Source organism: Apodemus sylvaticus, chromosome 1 (genome assembly GCF_947179515.1).
Source record: "Apodemus sylvaticus chromosome 1, mApoSyl1.1, whole genome shotgun sequence".
Lineage (NCBI taxonomy): Eukaryota > Metazoa > Chordata > Mammalia > Rodentia > Muridae > Apodemus > Apodemus sylvaticus.
In genome coordinates this window covers 38,698,312-38,718,811 of record NC_067472.1, presented here as the reverse complement: position 1 = coordinate 38,718,811, position 20,500 = coordinate 38,698,312, and the positions used below count along the sequence as shown (strand labels likewise).

General features: G+C 42.3%; 1 protein-coding gene and 1 pseudogene across 1 annotated transcript in view; one reads left to right on the top strand and one right to left on the bottom strand.

Moving 5' to 3' along the window:
• Cfap95 (cilia and flagella associated protein 95) overlaps positions 1-19,374 on the bottom strand; it is a 110,045-nt gene extending 90,671 nt beyond the window's left edge. The window contains exon 1 of the mRNA XM_052188270.1: positions 19,223-19,374. Coding sequence (XP_052044230.1) covers positions 19,223-19,374 — 152 coding nt within the window. The remainder of the gene's footprint in view (positions 1-19,222) is intronic.
• Positions 7,152-7,249, top strand: LOC127676592 (uncharacterized; annotated as a pseudogene).
• Positions 19,375-20,500: the final 1,126 nt, after the last annotated feature.

Sequence of the window (20,500 nt, the reverse complement as noted above, 5' to 3'; positions counted from 1 at the left end):
AGGTTTAGAACTAACCACCCACCACAGCTAGAATCTGTGAAGCTAGTGTTTAACAGATCTGAGACCTGTGACCTGTGATTAGAATTTGGGTCCCTTCCTTGGCCAAGTGTGTAAGCTTGCGTTGCACACAGGCAGAAAACTAAAACTACTCTCAGATTGCTTTCCAAAGAGCTTTAATTCAAATACATATTCTTAACAATTAGGAAACTATATTTCCCTGTTTCTGAAACTATGTTATATTCTCTAGGTACTGAATAACAGGAGATAAAACTAGAATTAACAAATATTTTGAAAGATATAAACAGTTTATCAAACTACTTGCGTCAAAGATCAGTACAAGCTTAAATTGTCAGACTCCTTGGAAATGCAGACAGTAAAAACAACACTTGTTATCTAAAAGCAGTGGCACGTATCTATAATTCTAACACTTGGGAGGTAGAGACAGGAGGGTCAGAACATTCTTGTCTAGATAGTGAGTTCAATGATAGTTTGAGCTACAAGAGATCCTATTAAACAAACAAAACAACAACAACACCAAAAAAACACTCACAAGAACGCATATGATCTCCCTAAGGAAGTACCCAGGACTATTAACTAACCACTAAATAAGAACAGTGGGAAATTTTGAAATAAAACATCAAATTAAAAAAAAAAAAAAACAAAACCAAGAAATAAATTGGTAAATACAACACAAAAGTCACTATCTAGGAAAAGTCAATGTAAAACCGGGAAATTGGAACCCACACCATACAATAGCCACACTATAGAATATTATCAGACAGAAAAAAAAAAAACAACAACAAACCTTGGAAACATTATACTAAGTCACAACAAAAGAAATCCAGCTTTGTCAAAAATATCAGTTCTGCAGTTCCATTTCTATGAAGTGAAAAGCAACTGTGTAAGGGCAAAAAGTAGCTTAGTGCTTGCTGGGGCTTTAGGCTAAGGGCCGTGGAATGTCTGAAAGGGAAGGCTGAGGGGGGCAAGATTAGACAGGAAAGTATTGATTACTTTCCTGCCATTACAAGACAAAGACAACATACAGAGAGAAGTGTGTGTGTGTGTGTGTGTGTGTGTGTGTGTGTCTTATGGTTCTGGTAGGATCTCAATATATTCATATCAGAGGGAAGAAATTTGCCATGGTGGTAAATGTGCAACTCTGTTAATTTTGTGTTTTAAAGGATAGGATAGTTATATTATAACTTAATATACCATTTAGGGAGTGGGATGCCATTCAGATAGTAAAGTGCTTGCCTGATTTGCAGAAGGCTCTGAGTTCAATCCTCAGCACTACATAAAACTGTTTGGGATGCGCATCTGTAATTCTGCAACTCTGGAGATGGCGGCAAGAGCATCAGGAATATAAGATCATCCTCAGCTGCATAAGGAGTTCAAGGACAGTCCATATACATGTAGGCATAGGCGTGCGTGCGTGCGTGCGTGCATGCGTGCGTGCGTGCGTGTGCGTGTGCGTGCGTGCGTGCGTGCGTGTGCGTGTGCGTGCGTGCATGTGTGCGTGCGTGCGTGCGTGCGTGTGTGTGTGTGTGTGTGTGTGTGTGTGTGTGTGTGTGTGTACAAAACATTCCTTAAGTCTTAAAGCCAACATTTCCACAATTCTGTGCATATACATTTAGAAAACTCAACTACATACAGATATTACAAAGTAATTACCAAATTTCCCCCATTAGAGACAAAAAGCCAAAAGACATAATTACTAAGGAAGAGACAGGGACAGTTCTGAGGTAGCGAATATTTAACTTTCAGGACATTATCAGCCCCACATAATTTTATAGGTAGGACACTTCAAATGTGTGTCTAACACAATTGTGCAACCTCTTTGTGGAAAAGCATTGGCAAGAACTGGCACAGTGAAGAGGGACATCCTATAGTTACTTTCTATTTCTCTGATGAAACCATAGCCAAAAGTAAGCTGCAAAGGAACGAGTTTATGTGGTTTACACCTCCACATCATTGTAGTTCATCATCCAAGGAGGTCAGGACAGGAACTCAAGCAGGACAGGAACCTGGAGTTAGGAGCTGATGCAGAGGCCGTGGAGGGGTGCTGCTTACGGGCTTGCTTCTCTTGTTCGTTCAGCCTGCTTTCTTACTGAACCACCAGCTCACAGATGGCACCACCCACAATGGGCTGGACCCTCCCCCTTCATCACTAAGGAAACTCAATTGAGGTTTCCTTTCAGATAACTCTAGCTGTGTTGAGTTGACACAAAACTAGCCAGGACAATAGGCCAGTAAATGAAGCTGAACTCACCAGCCTGAGTCTGAGATAAGTACATGCCAGCCAAGGGTAGCTTCCCCAGAACACCTCTACTTCCTAAAGGATTGTTAAACATACAAAGAAAAACCCCAAATACATGAAGCCATCTATGGAGTAATGTTTTTGTTTTTTGTTTTTTGTTTTTTTAATTCAGGCAGGGAAGGCCAAGCCAGCCTCAAACTCACTATGTAACAGAGAATGATCTTAAATGTTTGACCCCACCCTTACTCCAGCTCCAGAGTTCTGGCATGTGACACTTTACTATACATAGTTTTATTCTTTACTGAGCATAAAATCCAAGCCTTTGTGCATGCTAGCAAGGGTTCTACCAATTTCACCCTCCAGACTACCTTGTTCTTTTTTCTTTTACTGTGTGTGTGTGTGTGTGTGTGTGTGTGTGTGTGTGTGCATGAGACACACCGGAGTATGCAGTTGTGTGGCTGTGCATGTGCACAGATGCTAGAAGAGCACTGGGTGTCTTCCTCTATCATTTTCCGCCTTTTCCTTTGAGGCAAGATCTCTCCCCAAAGCCAGGATTCCTGCTTGTTTTCTCTGCTAGATCTCCATCTTCTGAGCCACCCTTCTAGCTCGCCAAAATTTTAAACTAATTCTTTTCATCAACAGCTTTCTCAAGGTCTTGTTTTAAGGCCATAGTATCTTACCCCCTAGGAGAAAGCTTGCAATGGATTCTTTGGCTGTTTTATGTCATGCATCTATACAAGGAAACCAGGGGCCACAGAATTCTAACAGTAAAAGATTCTCACATTATAAGGAGAAGGGAACTGGCAGCTCATGGCTGAATGAATTACTGCATTGATTAACAATACCACTCTTCTTACTCTGGGAATGGCCATTTGAAACCTCATGGACCTCAGTGTGTTAGCTCTAGATGCACATTAGCTGTACCGTCTCCACCCATCAGGCTGTAGGTTCAGAGTCACGAGGCACCACATAGTCGGATAAATATTAAGATGTCATAGCCATTCCTAGGACCAAGAGTCCTAAGTCTTACAAAATGATGTACAACACATGATACCAGTCATAATGTTGAATGCCAAATGTTGAAAAACAAGTAATACTGGCCTAGGTTGAGAACTAACATACCACACATTCGTTCTTCTATGGATGGTAGGGGCAAGATGGTCTCCTCTGAAAAACTCATGGCTAAGATACAAGCTTCTAGATGCTCTCAATGTGACAGCAGAGTAAGCATATGGAGAGAGAGAGAGAGAGAGAGAGAGAGAGAGAGAGAGAGACAGAGAGAGAGAGACAGAGAGACAGAGAGACAGAGAGACAGAGAGACAGAGAGACAGAGAGACAGAGAGTGTAGCATATGAAACAAGCCAACTGGCATAGCTAGAAACCCTTCCAGCCCTTCCCCACTTGGGCTCCATAACAACAGAGTATGAAGCAGAAAAGCCCCCAGTATACAAACAGAGGGCGGGTGCATGGAAACAACCTATAAAGCATAAGAACTCATGTGGCCCTGGGCTCTTAAGCATCTGTCTTCCCAGTTCCTCCCTCAAGAGAACCGTTTCCCTTTCTTTTCTTTTTTATATATATACATATTTTTATTTCCTATATTCTTTGTTTACAATCCAAAAGCTTTACCCTTTCCCAGTTCCCCCCTCCCCATATGTCCCATAAGTCCTCTTCTCTCCATCCATTCTCCTATCTCTCCCCCTCCCTTTTCTCTGTCCTGGTACTCCCCTACAATGCTGGATCAAGCCTTTCCAGGATCAGGGCCCTCTTCTTCCTTCTTCATGGGAATCATTTGATATGCTAATTGTGTCTTCAGTATTCAGAGCTTCAGGGATAATTAATATCCACTTATCAATGATTTCATTCCATGTGTATCCCTGTTTCCCTTTCTTAATAAGCCATTACTATCACTGTCTGTGTGTCTCTTCTAATTCATTGCTCTGAGTCACAGAACTAGATCAGTGGAAGAGATCTGGACTCTGATCCATGTCTGATAACCAGGACGCCCTGCTTATTTTAGCCTTCACTGTAACACAGGCCATCAGCATTGCAGTTATTTCCTTAGGCCCTCCCACAGTTGCCTCATAGTAATAATAAGTAATATCCTAAGGGCATCCTTAGGACAGGGACCTTGAGCCAAGTCCCTAAACCAGCAGTGTGCCTTTGAAACGCATAACAATAAGTATATTTTGACTTTTTTTTTCAGTACTATAAATACAACCCAGAGTTTTGTGCATGTTAGGAAAACATTCTACCACCAAGATATAGTACCAACCTCACTAAATGTATTTTTAATAAATGACACACACAAAAAAGCTCTTTATCTAAGGAGGACATATTTGTGAAAAAGTTTGATTTTGTTTTTAAAAATTCACTTAACAATCCTAACTCCTGGATGCACAATTTGAAGTTTTCCTAAATATTTAAAAGTTGTTTTACTTGCTTGCTTTTGGCTTTGGACTTTCTGCTTTTTGCGTTTTGATTGGAGGAAGTGAGAGGATGTTCTACTTTGGGGTAGGGGGCTGTATGTTTGCTTGCTTGCTTATTACATGTAAGGTCTTATTATATAGCCCAGGCTGGCCCAGATCTTTCAGGCTTCCTGGCTCAGAATGCTAGGATCTCTAGCTTGTACCACTACACCTAGTTTGGGTAGAGAAAATCGTAACAAGTTATTCACTCTTACATTTTAATTTCAAAATAATCTTTCCAATACTTTTTGTGTCTGGAAACTAAATTATATGCACTGAGATTTATTTAGAGAAAAATAATGGTATATTAATTCTTCCATTTTACTGAAGACTTAATAATCTGATTAGAGATCTAATATTTTACCAAAGAAGCATATTGCATTCCTGCCTGTCAATTATCTTTGTCAATGCACCAATGATTAAATCAAAAGAGAAAGTATAAAGTGTGACTAATAACAATTAAAACATAATTGTATTTCAAAATGAGATGAAAGAAACAGAGCAAAGGAAAATTAATGTCTACCAAAATAGTATCACAATATTCAACTTTAATCATACTAACTTTTTCAACGCACCAGGAAAATGTTTTTGCCTAATCTATGTACAAGATTTCTTTTTCTACTCATTACATCTAAGGTAATTTCTTGTTTTGTTTTAACCAATATTTACAATATGCAGCTTAGCAATAGAGGAGACTTTTAAAGTAAAAGAAACTTCAAATGTGGACAAATTCTCAGAATATCAATATGTTTTGTTCTAAACATTTGCTATAAAACTAAGTGCATGTACTATGGGGATCCTTCTCCAGAAAGGTAGCTGTCAGTAGAATCTCAAATCCATCATGTCTTCTTTCTCCTGTGTACATGTCTCCATGGCAACTGGAGAGGCACCAAGTTTGGATTTGATCTTGCTTTAAAAGATGATCAGGTGTGGGGAGATGGGGGATGGGAGAGGGCTGGGAGGATGAATGGAAATCAGTAGGGGGGCATCTCCAGGACTAGCTGAGACCTGGGATAAGGGAGGCTCTAGGGAGCCTATGAGGGTGACCCTAGCTGAGATTCCTACCAGTGGGGGAGAGGGGACATGGAGACTGAAGTGCCCATCTCCTGTAGCCAGGCAGGACTTTCAGCGAAGGGAGAGGGACATTAACCCACTCACATACCTTCAACCTACAAGATACACAAATATAAAGATGGAGGAGAGACTGAGGGTAGAGCCAACCAATGACGGCCCCAATTTGAGACCCATCTCATTTGAGAGAGCCATATACTCTGCTGTGCTTGCAAATGGGAACCTAGCATAGCTGTCTCCTGAGAGGCTTCTTCCATCAGCTAAAGGAAACAGATTCAGACCCAGAGCCAAACAACAGGCAGAGCTCAGAGGGTCTTGTGAAAGAATGGGAGGATTGAGCAAGCAGAAGGGGTCAAGGACACCACAAGAGGACCTAGACAGTCAACTAACCTGGGCCAATGGGGGTTCACAGAGACTGAACCACCAACCAAAGAGCATGTGGGAGCTGGACCTAGGTCCTCTACACATTTGTAGCAGATGCATTGGTTAGGTTCATGCGGGTCCCTTAACAATTGGAGGAGGGGCTATCTCTGACTCTGCTGCCTGCCGTTTGGATCCCCTTCCCTGAAAAGTACTACCTTGTTGGACCTCAGTGTGAAAGAAGGTGCTTAGGATGGAGCTGGAGAACATCATACTAAGTGAGGTAACCCAGACTCAAAAGATGAATCATGGTATGCACTCACTAATAAGTGGATATTAACCTAGAAAACTGGAATACCCAAAACATAATCCACACATAAAATGAGGTACAAGAAGAAAGGAGGAGTGGCCCCTTGTTCTGGGAAGACTCAGTGAAGCAGTATTCGGCAAAATCAGAACAGGGAAGTGGGAAGGGTTGGGTGGGAAAACAGGGGGAGGGAAGGGGACTGATGGGACTTTCGGGGAGTGGGGGTCCAGAAAAGGGGAAATCATTTGAAATGTAAATAAATATATCAATAAATTAAAAAAAATGTTTAAAAAAAAAAAAAAGAAAGTGCTTAGGCCTACTGAGACTGGATGTCCCATGGTGCAGTGGTACCCAAAGGAAGCTTCTCCTTCTCTAATGGGTAGGAGTAATGGGGGAGGGAGATTTGTAAAAGTGGGACTGGAAAGAGAGAAGGGAAGGGGACTGTGATCAAGATGCAACATTAATTAATTAATTAATTAATTAATTATAAACAGACAAACAGATGACCCCAAACAGACATTTGGCCCAGAGACATACAACCAACATAGGATCTTTACATTTGGAGATGAAAATATCTTAAAGCCAGACTTTCTTTTTGAGATAGAGGTTAACTTTTTAATTTCTACTACAGCAGAATGTGTCCCCAGTATTCCACAAGAAGATGAGTAATAGTCATCAAGAGAAATGACCTGCCTTTAGAGGCATCAGAGGTATAGCTGTTGTGTTGTGTCAGTAGGTGGCAGAGAGGAGGGGCGGACCATGCCCAAGCTGACCCTGCCCAGCACCATATTGTACTCCAGAGACCTCTTCTGAGACGACCCCAGACACTCAGAGACGTGGGCACGCTAAGAGGAGCAAGTGGTGGAGAAATGGAAGAGAAAGAGAAACAGAAGGATATGGGCACAAGGAAGACAGGAACAGGGTTTTGAGGGTAGTGAGGAACAGCCTGATGTGAGTAAGCTGTTGATGCCACCTGGGACCATGGTGGGGAGAGAGCGGGCCCTGCACCTTGCCTGGGCAGCACTGTAGAGCTGGCCCTGAATGTGAGGGTTGCAGGTGAGCTACCCCAAGGACCTGAGCACAGGAGAGCAGGTCCTGCCTCCTGTCTGCTGGACAGTGGCTTGGATGAGGGAAGAGATGTCCTCTTCCTCTCTCCTCCCTCACCAACTATGGTAGATGGGAGAGCTGGTCCCAGGGTCATGAGAGAGGGAGAAGTGGCCCTGTCCCTCACTAGCTGCATCACTTGGGACTGCGTGTCCTACACCTTGCCTGGGCATCAGGTTGTGTTAGCCTTGGTTGTAGAAGCTGCATGTGAGACAACCCTGAGGGCATGAGAGTGGGAGATCCTGTGGGCTGAGCAGCTCAAATCTCAGACCCAGGTCTAGGGCTTTGGCCCACCCCATCATCTACCCCATGCTAAAATGCATAAAGGGGCTGGTCCTACAGATCCAAAACCACAGGATCTCCATGGCACAGGGCAACAACAGGATATCTGAGAGAAGTCCCAGTGAGGTTCTGGTACTGATAATGTAGCAGAAACCAGAGACCTTGTACCAGACCAAGGAGTCATTGCCATGAATATCTGTAAACAACAAAGTGTGGACAAAAGGGTATACTGTGGGACACACTGTGACAATGCACTACAGCTTCCACAATGAGATATTTTTTCTCTGTTGGGGGGTGTTCCCAGGGTGAAGGGTGGATATGAGGGGAGGGGGAAATTAGTGGGAAGAGGGGCACATGATGTGAAATTCACAAAGAACCACTAAACAGTTATTTTTTTTAAAAAAAAAATGAAAGTAGAGAAATGAGTTAGGAACTAGTGCCCTGTGTCCCCATTGTCCCTAAACTCCAGTAGCCAACCATATCTGTGAAGAGAGCTATTTAGAGATCATATATGTGTGCATCAGGACGTGTGTTGGCTACATGCAAATACTAGGATAGTTTACATAAGGGACTGAAGCATCTGAGGTTTGGGAACTGGCAGGGTGTAAGCAAAGGGGTTCAGGAACCATCCCCAGGTGGCTGCAGAGGAGTGACCCTAAAGAGACCTCCCCCCTCTTTCTGGAAAGGAAAGGTCTGGAGCCAGTAAACATGGTCTCCAGGGGTGGGGGAGGTCTGGATCAGGTAATCACATTCCACAGGACAAACTGTATAAAGACTGATCAAGCAGGCTGGGGGGGGTGTCTCCATTTCTCCTTCAGGTGCAGGATGACCCCAACATGCGTTGGAATAATAAATTCCTCTTGCCTCCATCTTGTTTACTCAGGGGGTCCCCGGAAATCCAAGGCTGTCTGGAGTCTTACACTTGATGTCATGGGTTATTCCATTCATCTTGTGTGTAAGTTCGTGCAAGCTATCTGACAAATGTAACCAAGAGGGATCTGACTGAGGAACCCATGAGATGGTGCCAAGGACGAGGGACTTGCAGAGATATTTCTTTAATAGTAGCTCTTCTAGTGCTGTTGACAGAAAGAAAAGAAAAGAAAAGAAAAGAAAAGAAAAGAAAAGAAAAGAAAAGAAAAGAAAAGAAAAGAAAAGAAAAGAAAGAAGGAAGGAAGGAAGGAAGGAAGAAAAGAAAGAAAGAAGGGAGGGAGGGAAGGAGGGAGGGAGGAAGGAAGGAAAGAAGGAAGGAAGGAAAGAAGGAAAGAAAGAAAGAAGGAAGGAAGGAAGGAAGGAAGGAAGGAAAGAAGGAAAGAAGGAAAGAAGGAAAGAAGGAAAGAAGGAAAGAAAGAGAAAGGTGTGAGGAGCCTGGAATGATGGCACACACCTTTAATCTCAGCACACCAAAGGGCGAGGGGAGCGGATCTCTGTGTTGCAGTCTAACCTGGTCTGCAGAGTTTCAGGACAGCCAGAGCTCCATAGTGAGACTATATCTCAAAAGTCTGAGCCTGGATTTTAGTGTGTGTGTGTGTGTGTGTGTGTGTGTGTGTGTGTGTGTGTGTCCATAGCCTAAAGCTCTCAGTATCAAATGATCACTAAACTCCACATTCTTTTCACCCCTTCCTCTGCCCTAATATCTTCATCTAGAACAGTGGTTCTCAACCTTCCTAATGCTGTGACCCTTTAATATAGTTCCTCATATTGTGATGATCCCCCAAATATAAAACTATTCCATTGTTACTTCATAACTGTAATTTTGCTATGGTTATGAATTGTAATGTAAATATCTGATATGCAGGATATGTGATGTGTGACCCTCATGGAAGGGTCATTTGACCCCCAGAAGGGTTGAGAACCACAAATCTAAGTGCTCATCAGACTCTGAAAGATTAATATCAGCATAATGATGATGAGGGGACCCTGGTGGATCTCCCAATCAGTTCAGCTAGGATATCATGAGGATAAGGAGTTGGCTGGAGGCAGAGGTCTCTCCCTACACAGCAATAATCTTTATAATTACATGTGTATGCACATGGCACAAGGCTTTGTCATTGGTTTTATGCCCTTATACCAGAATCCTTGACATAAGCAACTCAAGGAGGAGGGATTACATGTTCTACTCACAGTTCCACAGGCTACAATCTATGTTGCTTTACCCCCACCCCACCCCACATCCCCTACCCTACCCCACCACCCTACCCACCCCACCCCCACCCCTACCCCCCACACCCGTGCTCAGGCAAGACACTATGGCAAGGAAGAGTCCATGTGTGAACGGGCTTCTTCACCTAATTGCCAGCAGGAAACAAAGGGGGACAGGAGGGGACAGGGACAAGATATCCCCCCAAGGGCCAGCCACCAGGGACCCACTTCCTCCAGGTAGGTCTTACATGGAGTATCAGAAACCTCCCCCCACACACACACCCCACATAGCACCAGCTGTTTAAACTGAGGTGCGGAAATCTGGGCAGACAATTTCACACTGAAACCACAGTGATCTTTCCCACAAAACTGATGTTTTCACAAATGCCAGGGCAACAAAGCAGACTTTCATGCAGGCGGTACCTTCAAAGCTCCATAGCCATTAGCTTCCCGAGAAAGGATTTGATTGGAATCCCATCACACAGAGGATGGGAGATAGGAGCCAGGATGAAGAAGACAAAGCCTCCCGAATTTTATTTAAAAAAGAAAAAATAAAGAAAGTGCTTCACTCCCCAAACTACTTCATTCAAAAAGCAGTTGGAGGCAGCGTGAGTCTATTGAGGAACCAAAGCAAGCGTAGACTAGATTTAAAATAGCCATGGCGTAGGAGCTGCTGTGGCGCGCAGACGAGAATGGAAGGGGAGCAGAGCAGGATGAATGTGCGCCATGGTTCTTACCCAGCAAACACTAGCAATTAAAAGGATATTTTTAAAGCTTCGTAATAAGCCATTTGGAGTGAGTCGGATTCTGAAAAAGATAAAGTATCATCCCTACATTCTGATCACTTAGAGAATGTGTGCTTTATAGGGAAAGCTCTGGGAAAAAAAACGATTTTGACTTGTTTTTACTACAATAACAATATATATTCTTTATGGAAGATGTAGAAGTAGCAAGGAGAAAGAAAGAAGAGACCAAACTATCTGCAATACGTATGTTGTTGTCATAGGTACCTAATATCCTTCTGACAAAGTCTCATGTTTATTTTAAATGAAAAGGTTATAAAGCACATGTGTTTCACTTATTTAATTAGTAGGCATGTGTTGTACAGTGTAATGGATTTTGATCGTGACATTTTCATCCCTGTATGTCATATTCTTTGGTCACATTGCACCCCTATCTCTTTCTCGGGACATTCCTTCCTTCCCACAGATCTCCTTCCTGTTTCCAATTATCTCTCCCTCTGCTTTCAATTCTTTATTAAGGACATTCCACAAATGTGAGATTGTTCAGAATTTCCTTTTTGAGTCTGGCTTATTTATCATGACACTGTAACATCTCTAGCTCCATCCAAACATTATAACATTAAAACTTTCTTATAAAGACCTTGTATTGCCAGGCACTAGTCTTCATATATTTCTGGGTTCCCTTTAAAATAACTTCTACTCTGATGACTCAGAGGCCTCTACATCTGCTTTGCTACAAATTAGGATTAATTTCCAAGAAATAAAATAAGCGATAAAGCATTGCTGATTAATTTCTGAGAAAATAAAATTAAGAATTTTAGTCCTGAGTGAGATACTTAAAAGCCACCATTGGTGAGAAATAAACAATTTCTTTAAGCTGGAAGTTCTCAGGTAGAGTGATCTTATATTTTGCCTTCTGAAGAAAAACACTACAGAACTGAATAAGAGGCTGTGATATATACGTAGGCCAACAGGAGGGAGCTACCCTGGGCAGATGTTATAGCTTGAATGTGAAAGGTCTCCCACAGACTTGTGGTTTTCCAGCAAGTGGTCTCCAGCTGCTGGAGAAGTTGTAGAGAGCTTTGGGAACTTTAGGTGAGGCAAAGCTGGAGGAAGTAGATCATTGTGTGTGTGGTGGGAGTAGGCTTCCTCAAATGTATACAAACTGTTCCTCAAGGTTCAAGTCTGAAGCCACTATGCCTTCCCCATCATGGCCAACATTCTGATCCATTCTGACCAAAAAGAATCTTTCTTTCCCTAATTTCCATCTGTCTCAAGTTTGGTGACCATGATAAGAAAAGCTGACACAATACAGCATATTCAGTTCACTTAGATGGAATCAGAGCAGTCAGTGAGCTTCAGACCACGACACTGAGGGATAGCGTATCCCACCAGTGACTATGGAATGATGAGTCTAATTCAGAGACTGGAAAGAATGAGCCGGCAGGTATCTGAAGAACCAGCAAAAGCCAAGTCAGGAATAAATCTGCCAGCAGACATCTCAAGTGTTCAAAAGGGAATAAATTCACCACCAGCAGCAGGCAGGATACCGGGACAAGAATACGAATCTGGACAAGGATGCCTACACAGTTCTGGAAGGTAAACTCACCCCCACTACTGACCGTCACATAACCCTGCTCCCATGAGATACACAAATGGATCTGAAGGAAGGAGAATGCAGAGGAAGATGGACCTAGAAAGAGTACAACTGCTCTGAAGTCAACTATTTTAATCTAAAACAAGCCATTTAAAGTAGGCAAGGTAGAACTGGTACGTTCAAATTCTTCTGAAGTAGCCAATAGTTAGACAGTTATGGGGATCAGTTGTAGAAAATAAATCTTATTATATGCATTTGGACTGTATACAAATTTTTACTTTCTTTTTTGAAACACATTCATCTCTATATGTAGCCCAGAAAGACCATGAACTCATGGCAATCTTCCCACCTCAGAATACCAGGTGCCAGGATTGCAGGCGTGCGCCACCAAGCCCACCAGTATGCAAATGCTGAATTTTGCTACCCACATTAGATAGTGAATATATTTCCATGTCCTCAATTGACTTTACATTGTAATAAATGCACATGTGGCATTATAATTTGCACATTTATAAGAAATAAAAAATAGCTCTTTACAGTATGAGTACCTGCACTTCCCTTAACTCAAAATCCCCTTGTGATCCACCAGTCACTGATGGTGTGTCATGTACATAAAGATTCGCACAAGTGCAGCCCTGTTTTTAAATTCTTCTCCAATTCATTACTTACTGTTCTATGTGCCCAAAGACCTGACAAAAGGCAGCTTACAGCAGGAAACATTTATTTTGGTATCTACAGTGAAGACACAGACCATCATGGAGGGGAAGGCATAGCCACAAACACTGGGACACCTAGTCCTGGTGCAGCAGTCAAAGACAAAGAGGGGATGCCAGCATGTCACTCAGTTCATTCATCTTCAGTGCCATGCATGGCCTGTGGAATGGTGTGGCTCAGAGTCAGGGTATGTCTTCCCCCACTTAGTTAAACCTCTCTGGAAAAGCCCTCAGAGGCAAGTCTACTCTGTGGCATTCTTCATAGCTCATTCTAGATTAAATCATAATTAGATGATTAATCACACATTGTGTTCTAAATTCACTTACACAGAGGGCAACCAACATGTTTCAAATCTTATCCTATTGAACTAGATTAGCTATGAAAATCAACACTAGTTTTATTAAGGATTTGTGCTATAGTATAGCTCTTTCTTTAGGCTCTTAGGAAAATATCTGATTCAGCAGTCTAAAATTCCAACAATAGTCAGGAGCTATTTATTAACAATTTGAGTATTATTCTTTATTTCAGGAAGAATGATATTCTGGAGATTTTTTTTTAATTGGAGTTTTAGAAGAGGTATGCATGAAAAGCTACAGCAATGAGATATGACTTGTGTTAGTTACTCTTCTATTGCTGTGAAGAAACACCCTGACCAAGGCAACTTAGAAAAGCGAGCATTTAAAAGGGAGCTTGCTTACACTTTCAGAAAATGAGTCCATGACCATCATGACCAGAGACATGGCATCAGGCAGGTAGGCCTGGCACTGAAGCAGTAGCTAAGAACTTACATCTTATCCATGAACATGCAGCAGAGAGAGCAGCCTGGGCCTTGTGTGGGCTTTTGAAACCTTAAAACCCACCCCCAGTGACACCCCTTTTTCAACAAGGCCATACTTCCTAGTCCTTTTCAAACATTTCTTGGAACTAAATATTCAAATATATAAGCCTATAAGGGCCATTCGTAGTTGTGCCACCACAGAACTGGAGCTCTGTGTTTTTTGCATTTCTGTCTCCTCTCTACTTGTTCCTTCTGTAACAGGTCCCCAGACCTTAGCACAACTGACGTCATGATGGAAGTTCAAGTCAGGTCTTGGTAGCACATAGGAAGCAACACCTGTCAAAATGAGAACTAAGACCTAATCCACCCAAGTCCACAGTTCTGGGAAAGTTTCTAATGTCCTAACCTTGCTTTTAGGTTTCTGTAGTTTCACTTCTAGCTATCTGTTCTTGCTAACTGAGATGTGTCAAACTAGGATGTGGATTTTGTACTTAAAAATTCACCATTCAAAAAGGTTCAGACTGCACACTTTGGGTTCTGAACACCCGGTGTAGTAACTGGCTGACTAATAAAGACTTTCTGTTGGCTTAAACCCACATCCGATTAGTCTTCTCCATTGAACGCTTCAAAACACCTTTTCATTTATGTGATAAACATTTACTCATCTCTCACTGAGTTCTTATCCCATATCCCAGGCCCCAGTCTTCTCACTCTGTGACAGTGACCAAAAAAAAAAAAAAAAAAAAAAGGCCCTTTTAATTTTTCCTATCTTGAATTCAAACTAAATGCTTCAATGTATGGAGATCAAATAACTGAGTCTTTTCCAAATGTTCAGTAAAAGGTTAATAAGATTTCTCTTGAGTTGCTATGTTAAAGTTAAAGGCATGAAAAAAGAGGAAGCCATCACGGATTTCAGTGTTGTACAAGCTGGAGCACATGGTTAGGAAGGGCTTTTTCTCTGTCTTTTAATCCTAGGATGTAATGGAGATGCAGGGGGTTGGGGGGTCAGGAAGATGGCTGACCAGTAGAGCTTTACATAACTGTAGTCTGGCCCTCAGAGATGTTAGCATAGATGTTAACGACTGGTTAGATAGAGACTCTAAATACTTTAGTCAGTACCCACAAAAACACAATAAGAGTGACAGATCAAATTATCTAGACCCTCTGTTTTCTACTTAAGGACACAAAGATAGGCCTGTGCCTTGCAATGGCTTTCCATCTCCAGAGAAAGGCCCTAAATACACGTGTACTCCCTGCCAGGATGACAGCCACGCAGAGACGTGAGGGTCTCACAGAAACAGTAATTTCCCCTTTTTTTCATAAAAATCTTTGAAACAATGGGGCTCCCTGCCCCCACACTGATGACATCTAACTCCCTTCTTCCCTTTTGTTTTTCGTTTTCCTCTTCTTCTGAGGTAGGAGGATGGCGTGGGGAAAGTGTAACACTCAAGGTCTTTACTCTGTAGCTGAGGCGAAGAAGAAAAACAATTAAAATTACAAATTTGTAAAATTAATCTGAGTCCTTAAAACGAGATATTGCCATGGAGATGAGAAGATGTCTCCATGGAGATATGGAGGAATTTTTTTCTTTAAATTATTATAATTTGTTACCAGGTGTCAGATCGGCCAAGGAACAGATGAAAATGAATGAACAAATGAACAAACGAAAGAATGAATGAACAAACTCTTCTCTCATGAGAGAATTTATTAAAGTAAGTATAAGTTGTTCTGTTTCTGATTATTCCAATGAGTGGACAAATACCCCAGGAAATAATTTTCTCTGCCTCAGAATTTCTAATGGAAATGGCTTATGATGTAGTTCCATAAATGCTACAGAAAGGAGTGGACAATGATGAATTTTGGGAAAGGTATTTCTAACTCGAAAGCAGCAGGCTATGACAAGGGTAATAGGCTCTGTCTCATTAACATCCTAGCTGCAAGGAGGATGTGGGTCTCAGGTGATGTCATAGATTAAAAATGGTCCAGAGTTATCCCTTAACCTCCATCCTTTGTCACGTCTACCTTACAAAGCTGATTTGGATATATGCAGTGAAGTCAAACAGACTTCCATTGCATGCCAGGTAGAGAGACGCAGGAAAAATCCATGTTTAAACAACCATGAAGAGTAAATCAGAATTTCTCCTAGTTACACACTGCGTATGTATCTGCAAACGTAAAAGGTCCCTGATGAAATACTCAATTGAAGCAGACACCACAATGGTAAGCCTAGACCTAAACAATTGAATTTAAAAATCGCTAATAAATATAATTCAAGAACCATTTAAATGAGCCACAAGATAAGGCAAACAGAGGCTAACAATCATCGGTTTGCTGACTATTCTTTCATAAGTGCACACACTCAACTTTACACTGGTTAGCATAGATGTTAACGACTGGTTGGTTTGGAGAAAGGAGAGAAGGATGTCGCCAGCTTCAGAAGATGCTGCTGCTTCTGAAACTTCACAGCAGATTCTTATAGTGCCTTTCTATGGAGGTGTTGTAAACACTCAAGAGCACTGAAACAACCTCTTCCCGAGGAAACAGGTCTAGGTCCCTGTGACCTCCTGGCCATGTTTCCATGAATCAATCAGTGTATAACCTTGTCTAGGTGCTCCTCTTTGTTTTCTTGTGAAGTAAATGGATGGAAGCTGGGGCCTCCCATTTCCCAGACAAGCACTCTACTAACTAGATGACACCCCCAGCCCAGGTGTGCACCTGCTTAAAGACATCTTATTTGATATAAGTGTGTGTTTCATTAATACTGAACTTATCACTGACAACACTAGACCTCACACCTGAACAAAAATTTGTCTAACACATGGTTTTTTTCATACAATACATACATCCACATGACTTTCTCATGCTTAGAGTCATCAGGCAATACTTCATCATGGTGCCTGTGGGCATGCTAACAATAACACCAGCAACACAAAGCACAAAAATGCCAGAGAGCAAGTAACATGAAGCAGACCACAGAAATGACATCTATAAGAGGAAGAGAAGAAGGTAGACTTTTGCCTTATTTAACCTTAATTTTGAACATGCACCTGGGGGGCAGGCATTGAGCCTTTTTGCCTCTCTACACATGTGTGCAATGGAGAAAATTTATCTCAAGTATTGATTGTGATTTGCAAGTAATCGTCACCAAATAGGTGAATTTACACAAGAAATCCGTAAAAAGCGTCAACTGTATTTCCTGCATGAAGAAGGGACTCCTTCTAATCCTTGAGTTGTTACTATTAAGTTCCTTGCCTATCTTTGGAATTCCTATTCTTTTTTAAGAGCCTACTGAAACACACACACACACACACACATTCACAGCCACTTCATAGGATCAGGCTGTATGCAAGCATGTAAGGACAAGTTCTTAATTAGTGGTTGATGTATGAGGGCTCAGTTCATTGTGGGTGGAGTCATCCCTGGGCTGGTGGTTCTGGATTCTATAGCAAAGCAAGCTGAGCAAGCCATGGGGAGCAAGCCAGTAAGCAGCACCCCTCCATGGCTACTTCATCAGCTTCTGCCTCCAGATTCCTGCTCTGTGTGAGTTCCAATCCTGACTTCCTAAAATGATAGACATATGGAATGTAAGCCAAAAAACCCTTTTCATCCCAACTTGGTTTGATCATGATTTCTCATCACAGCAATAGAAACTCTAACTAGAACAAACTGCCTTATAAAAATATCAATGATTTTTTTCTATTTCTGTGTCCCTAATATGTTCCAAAATGCATGGCATATAAATACGTGTTGGGTTGAACTTGTAAATAAAATAAAAGCCTCATACATGTTTGGGAATGGCTGAAGTGGCTTACAGTCCTCCCTACCCTTCTTTCTTACCAGACCCCACACTGTTCAAATTTCTTCTCTGTTACTGATATCCATGCTGCTTACAAGTTAACTTCAAAGTGACAGTAATGCAGAAGGGAACAGAAGTGCTGTCCCTTTGGAAACCCTTTCTCATTAACAACTTACAGAAGTAATTTCTATTATGACCCAAATCCTTACGGCATAACAGGTCCACAGAAGAGCAAGTATATTTGCATAAGAGCCACTAAATAAGATCTGTATGTATAAAGCCAAAACAGGTTGCTTGGGACTCCACCCCTGCCCAAGCAAGTAAACCATTAATGTGAAGTCGGTTTCCAAAATAAATTTTATTGTTGAAAAAGAGTCTGTTTCCCTGTGTCGCTTTAGATTTTGTGACTATTCAAGCTCTCGAGCTGAGTTTAGCATGGGCAGAGAGCACAATTTGGGATGAGAAATGAAGGCAGGAGGAATAGGCCTTGGGAATATATGGAGCCGACAGGCTGTTAAAAGTCTGCAGAAAAGCAAAGGCATCACAAACAGTCCAGGAATGGTTATGTGCAAGCAGGCCTAAAGTCAAAATCATTCGTCTTTCTTCAAAGGCAACAGCAGCATAAAGTCAAGGCTTGTGACTTCATTTCTGTCTTCTCACTTCCCCTGCCCCAGTGTTACAAATATTTTATAAGTAATTATTGCAATAAATTTGGCACACACGCTCTTAAAAGTGTCTAGTTTTCTCTAGTGTTGACATCACAACTATTGACCACGACAGAGAGACAGAGAGAGACACAGAGAAATAGACAGAGACAGAAACAGAAACCAAGACAGAAAAGTGAATTCTAAGCACAATTCCCAATTCACAAAAGTAGGCCAAAGGCTTCCTGGGGTCTTGAGAGTCCCGTCTTCAGAAGAGGACGAACTTAGAACAAAGCCCTCCAGGTCTTTCAGTGTTCCAAAAGAACACATAATCCTGGATCTTTGTTTGGATTTTAAGTAATTGAAAAGATTAAATAGAACAGAGAACATGTCAAACAAGCGCACTGCCTTATCCAAAGAGAGGCTAAACTACACTACCTCTAGTAGGAGGGTCTTCAGGAATAATAGATAGCCTTCAGGGTGCTGAGGAACTGCTTTCAATGTGCCCCCCTCCCCAAACAGTGACAGCCCAGTGCTCTGCATGGACCTTGCCTCTTGCCAGTGAGAGAACTTTCTAACAGGACTTCTTTTACAAGTATGCATTGCCTCAGGGAGGCGATTTCCAACTGATTAAGTGACTCCCAGTCCTGTGTAGATGAGCTTAAGTTCCTCTGGCCAAAGCCCTGGCCGGTCCAGGTCTTGGTGTGTACTGGGGAACAGTCCTGGAAAGCTCTCCTAGTTCACTTTGATATGACCACTGCTCTGTGAAAGATCGGTTCCCCCTCTTTCTTCTCTCTTGTTCTTTTGATCTCTTTGCCCTCCTTTTCTTTGATTTTCTTCTCCTCTTCCCCGTTCTTTCTTCCCCGCTATTGTTTATGCTGTTATTTTGTTTCCCTTTTCCTGTCATATCCTTCTCTCCTCCTCCTTCCCTAGGACCCAAGAACTGCAAGTATTTGGCTCACCAGGAATACACCAACACTGGCTCCGAGTATTTCTTGTCATGAGAGCGGAGAGTTAGGGAGCCTTTGCGCTCCAGCAAATCCGTGGGTCCAATCTCATACCACCGCTCTTTATGCTCGAAACACTCGTGACATGAGCTATCAAAGGTCCCCATGCCTGCCTGCAGTTGAGAAGCCAGACTGGTCTTCCCGGCAACGCTAGTCCAGCCCTACCGTTACACGGACCAAGATTCCGCGTCTCTTGTCTCCTAAGCAACCTGGGAGGGGTCAAAAGAAGGGGCGGGGTCAGTGGAAGGTGGGGTTTCTCCAGCCTTACTATCCTGATTGCCTGTCTTTTGAGTACTGGTTAAACTACATTTCCCAGAATACAGTGAGAGAGACAGGGTTCGAAGATTTTTGAAAGAGGACCACATACTAGGATTTGTAGTTACCTGGGCTCACCTACCTAACCTAAGCAAGGGAAAATAAAGGCAGGTGACGCAGAGAATCTGTTAAGGAGCAATAGCACAGCTCCAAGCCTGAGATTGGAACTGAACCTGTAGCAGTTGTTTTGACAGCCCATCTTCTGTTACCATCACACCTCCACTCACAGTTGAGTTTGACTAACAGAGAGCAAAAGAAAACCCCAGCCCTAGAGTATGATTTCTCTGTGCAGTTCAATTGCCTAAAGAGGCATTAAGCAAAGCAGCTGAAGAGCTGGAGCCGTCAAAGGTTCTGCTCCTGTCCCAGATGACCTTGTTTAAGCCTTGTCTTCTTCCTCTGACAAACAGGCCAGGCTAGGAACTGTGCGGGGGCGGGGGAAGGGTGGGAGTGTTGGAGGTGCTCTTAGTCTGTCTTCAGATCAGGGAGGCCAAACTACCTCTCGGCAGTTTCAGACCGGTAATCAACTCCAAAATCTCTTCATTATAACATCTGACGCTTTGTAACATTAATTTGTGTCATTATTGTAGTGCTTATACCCAGTACATGGTCTCCCCTGTGTGAAATGCACAAATGAATATGTTATTGACCACCGTTTATTCAGACTTCCAGTGAAGCCAGAAGGTACTGATGCTTGTCTGACGAGGCATGACAGACATCACTAGCACTCAGGAGTCTAAGGTGGGGAGACTGAGATACACACGGGCATCATCGAATGACTATTTTTAAAGAAGACTTAAAGCCCATATCAACCAATTAGAATAGAAGAACTTATTTGGTTCCTGATTCAAATATACAATCTGGAAAAAATTAAAATGAGTATATTTTTTAACCACAGAAAAATTCATACTGAAAACATGT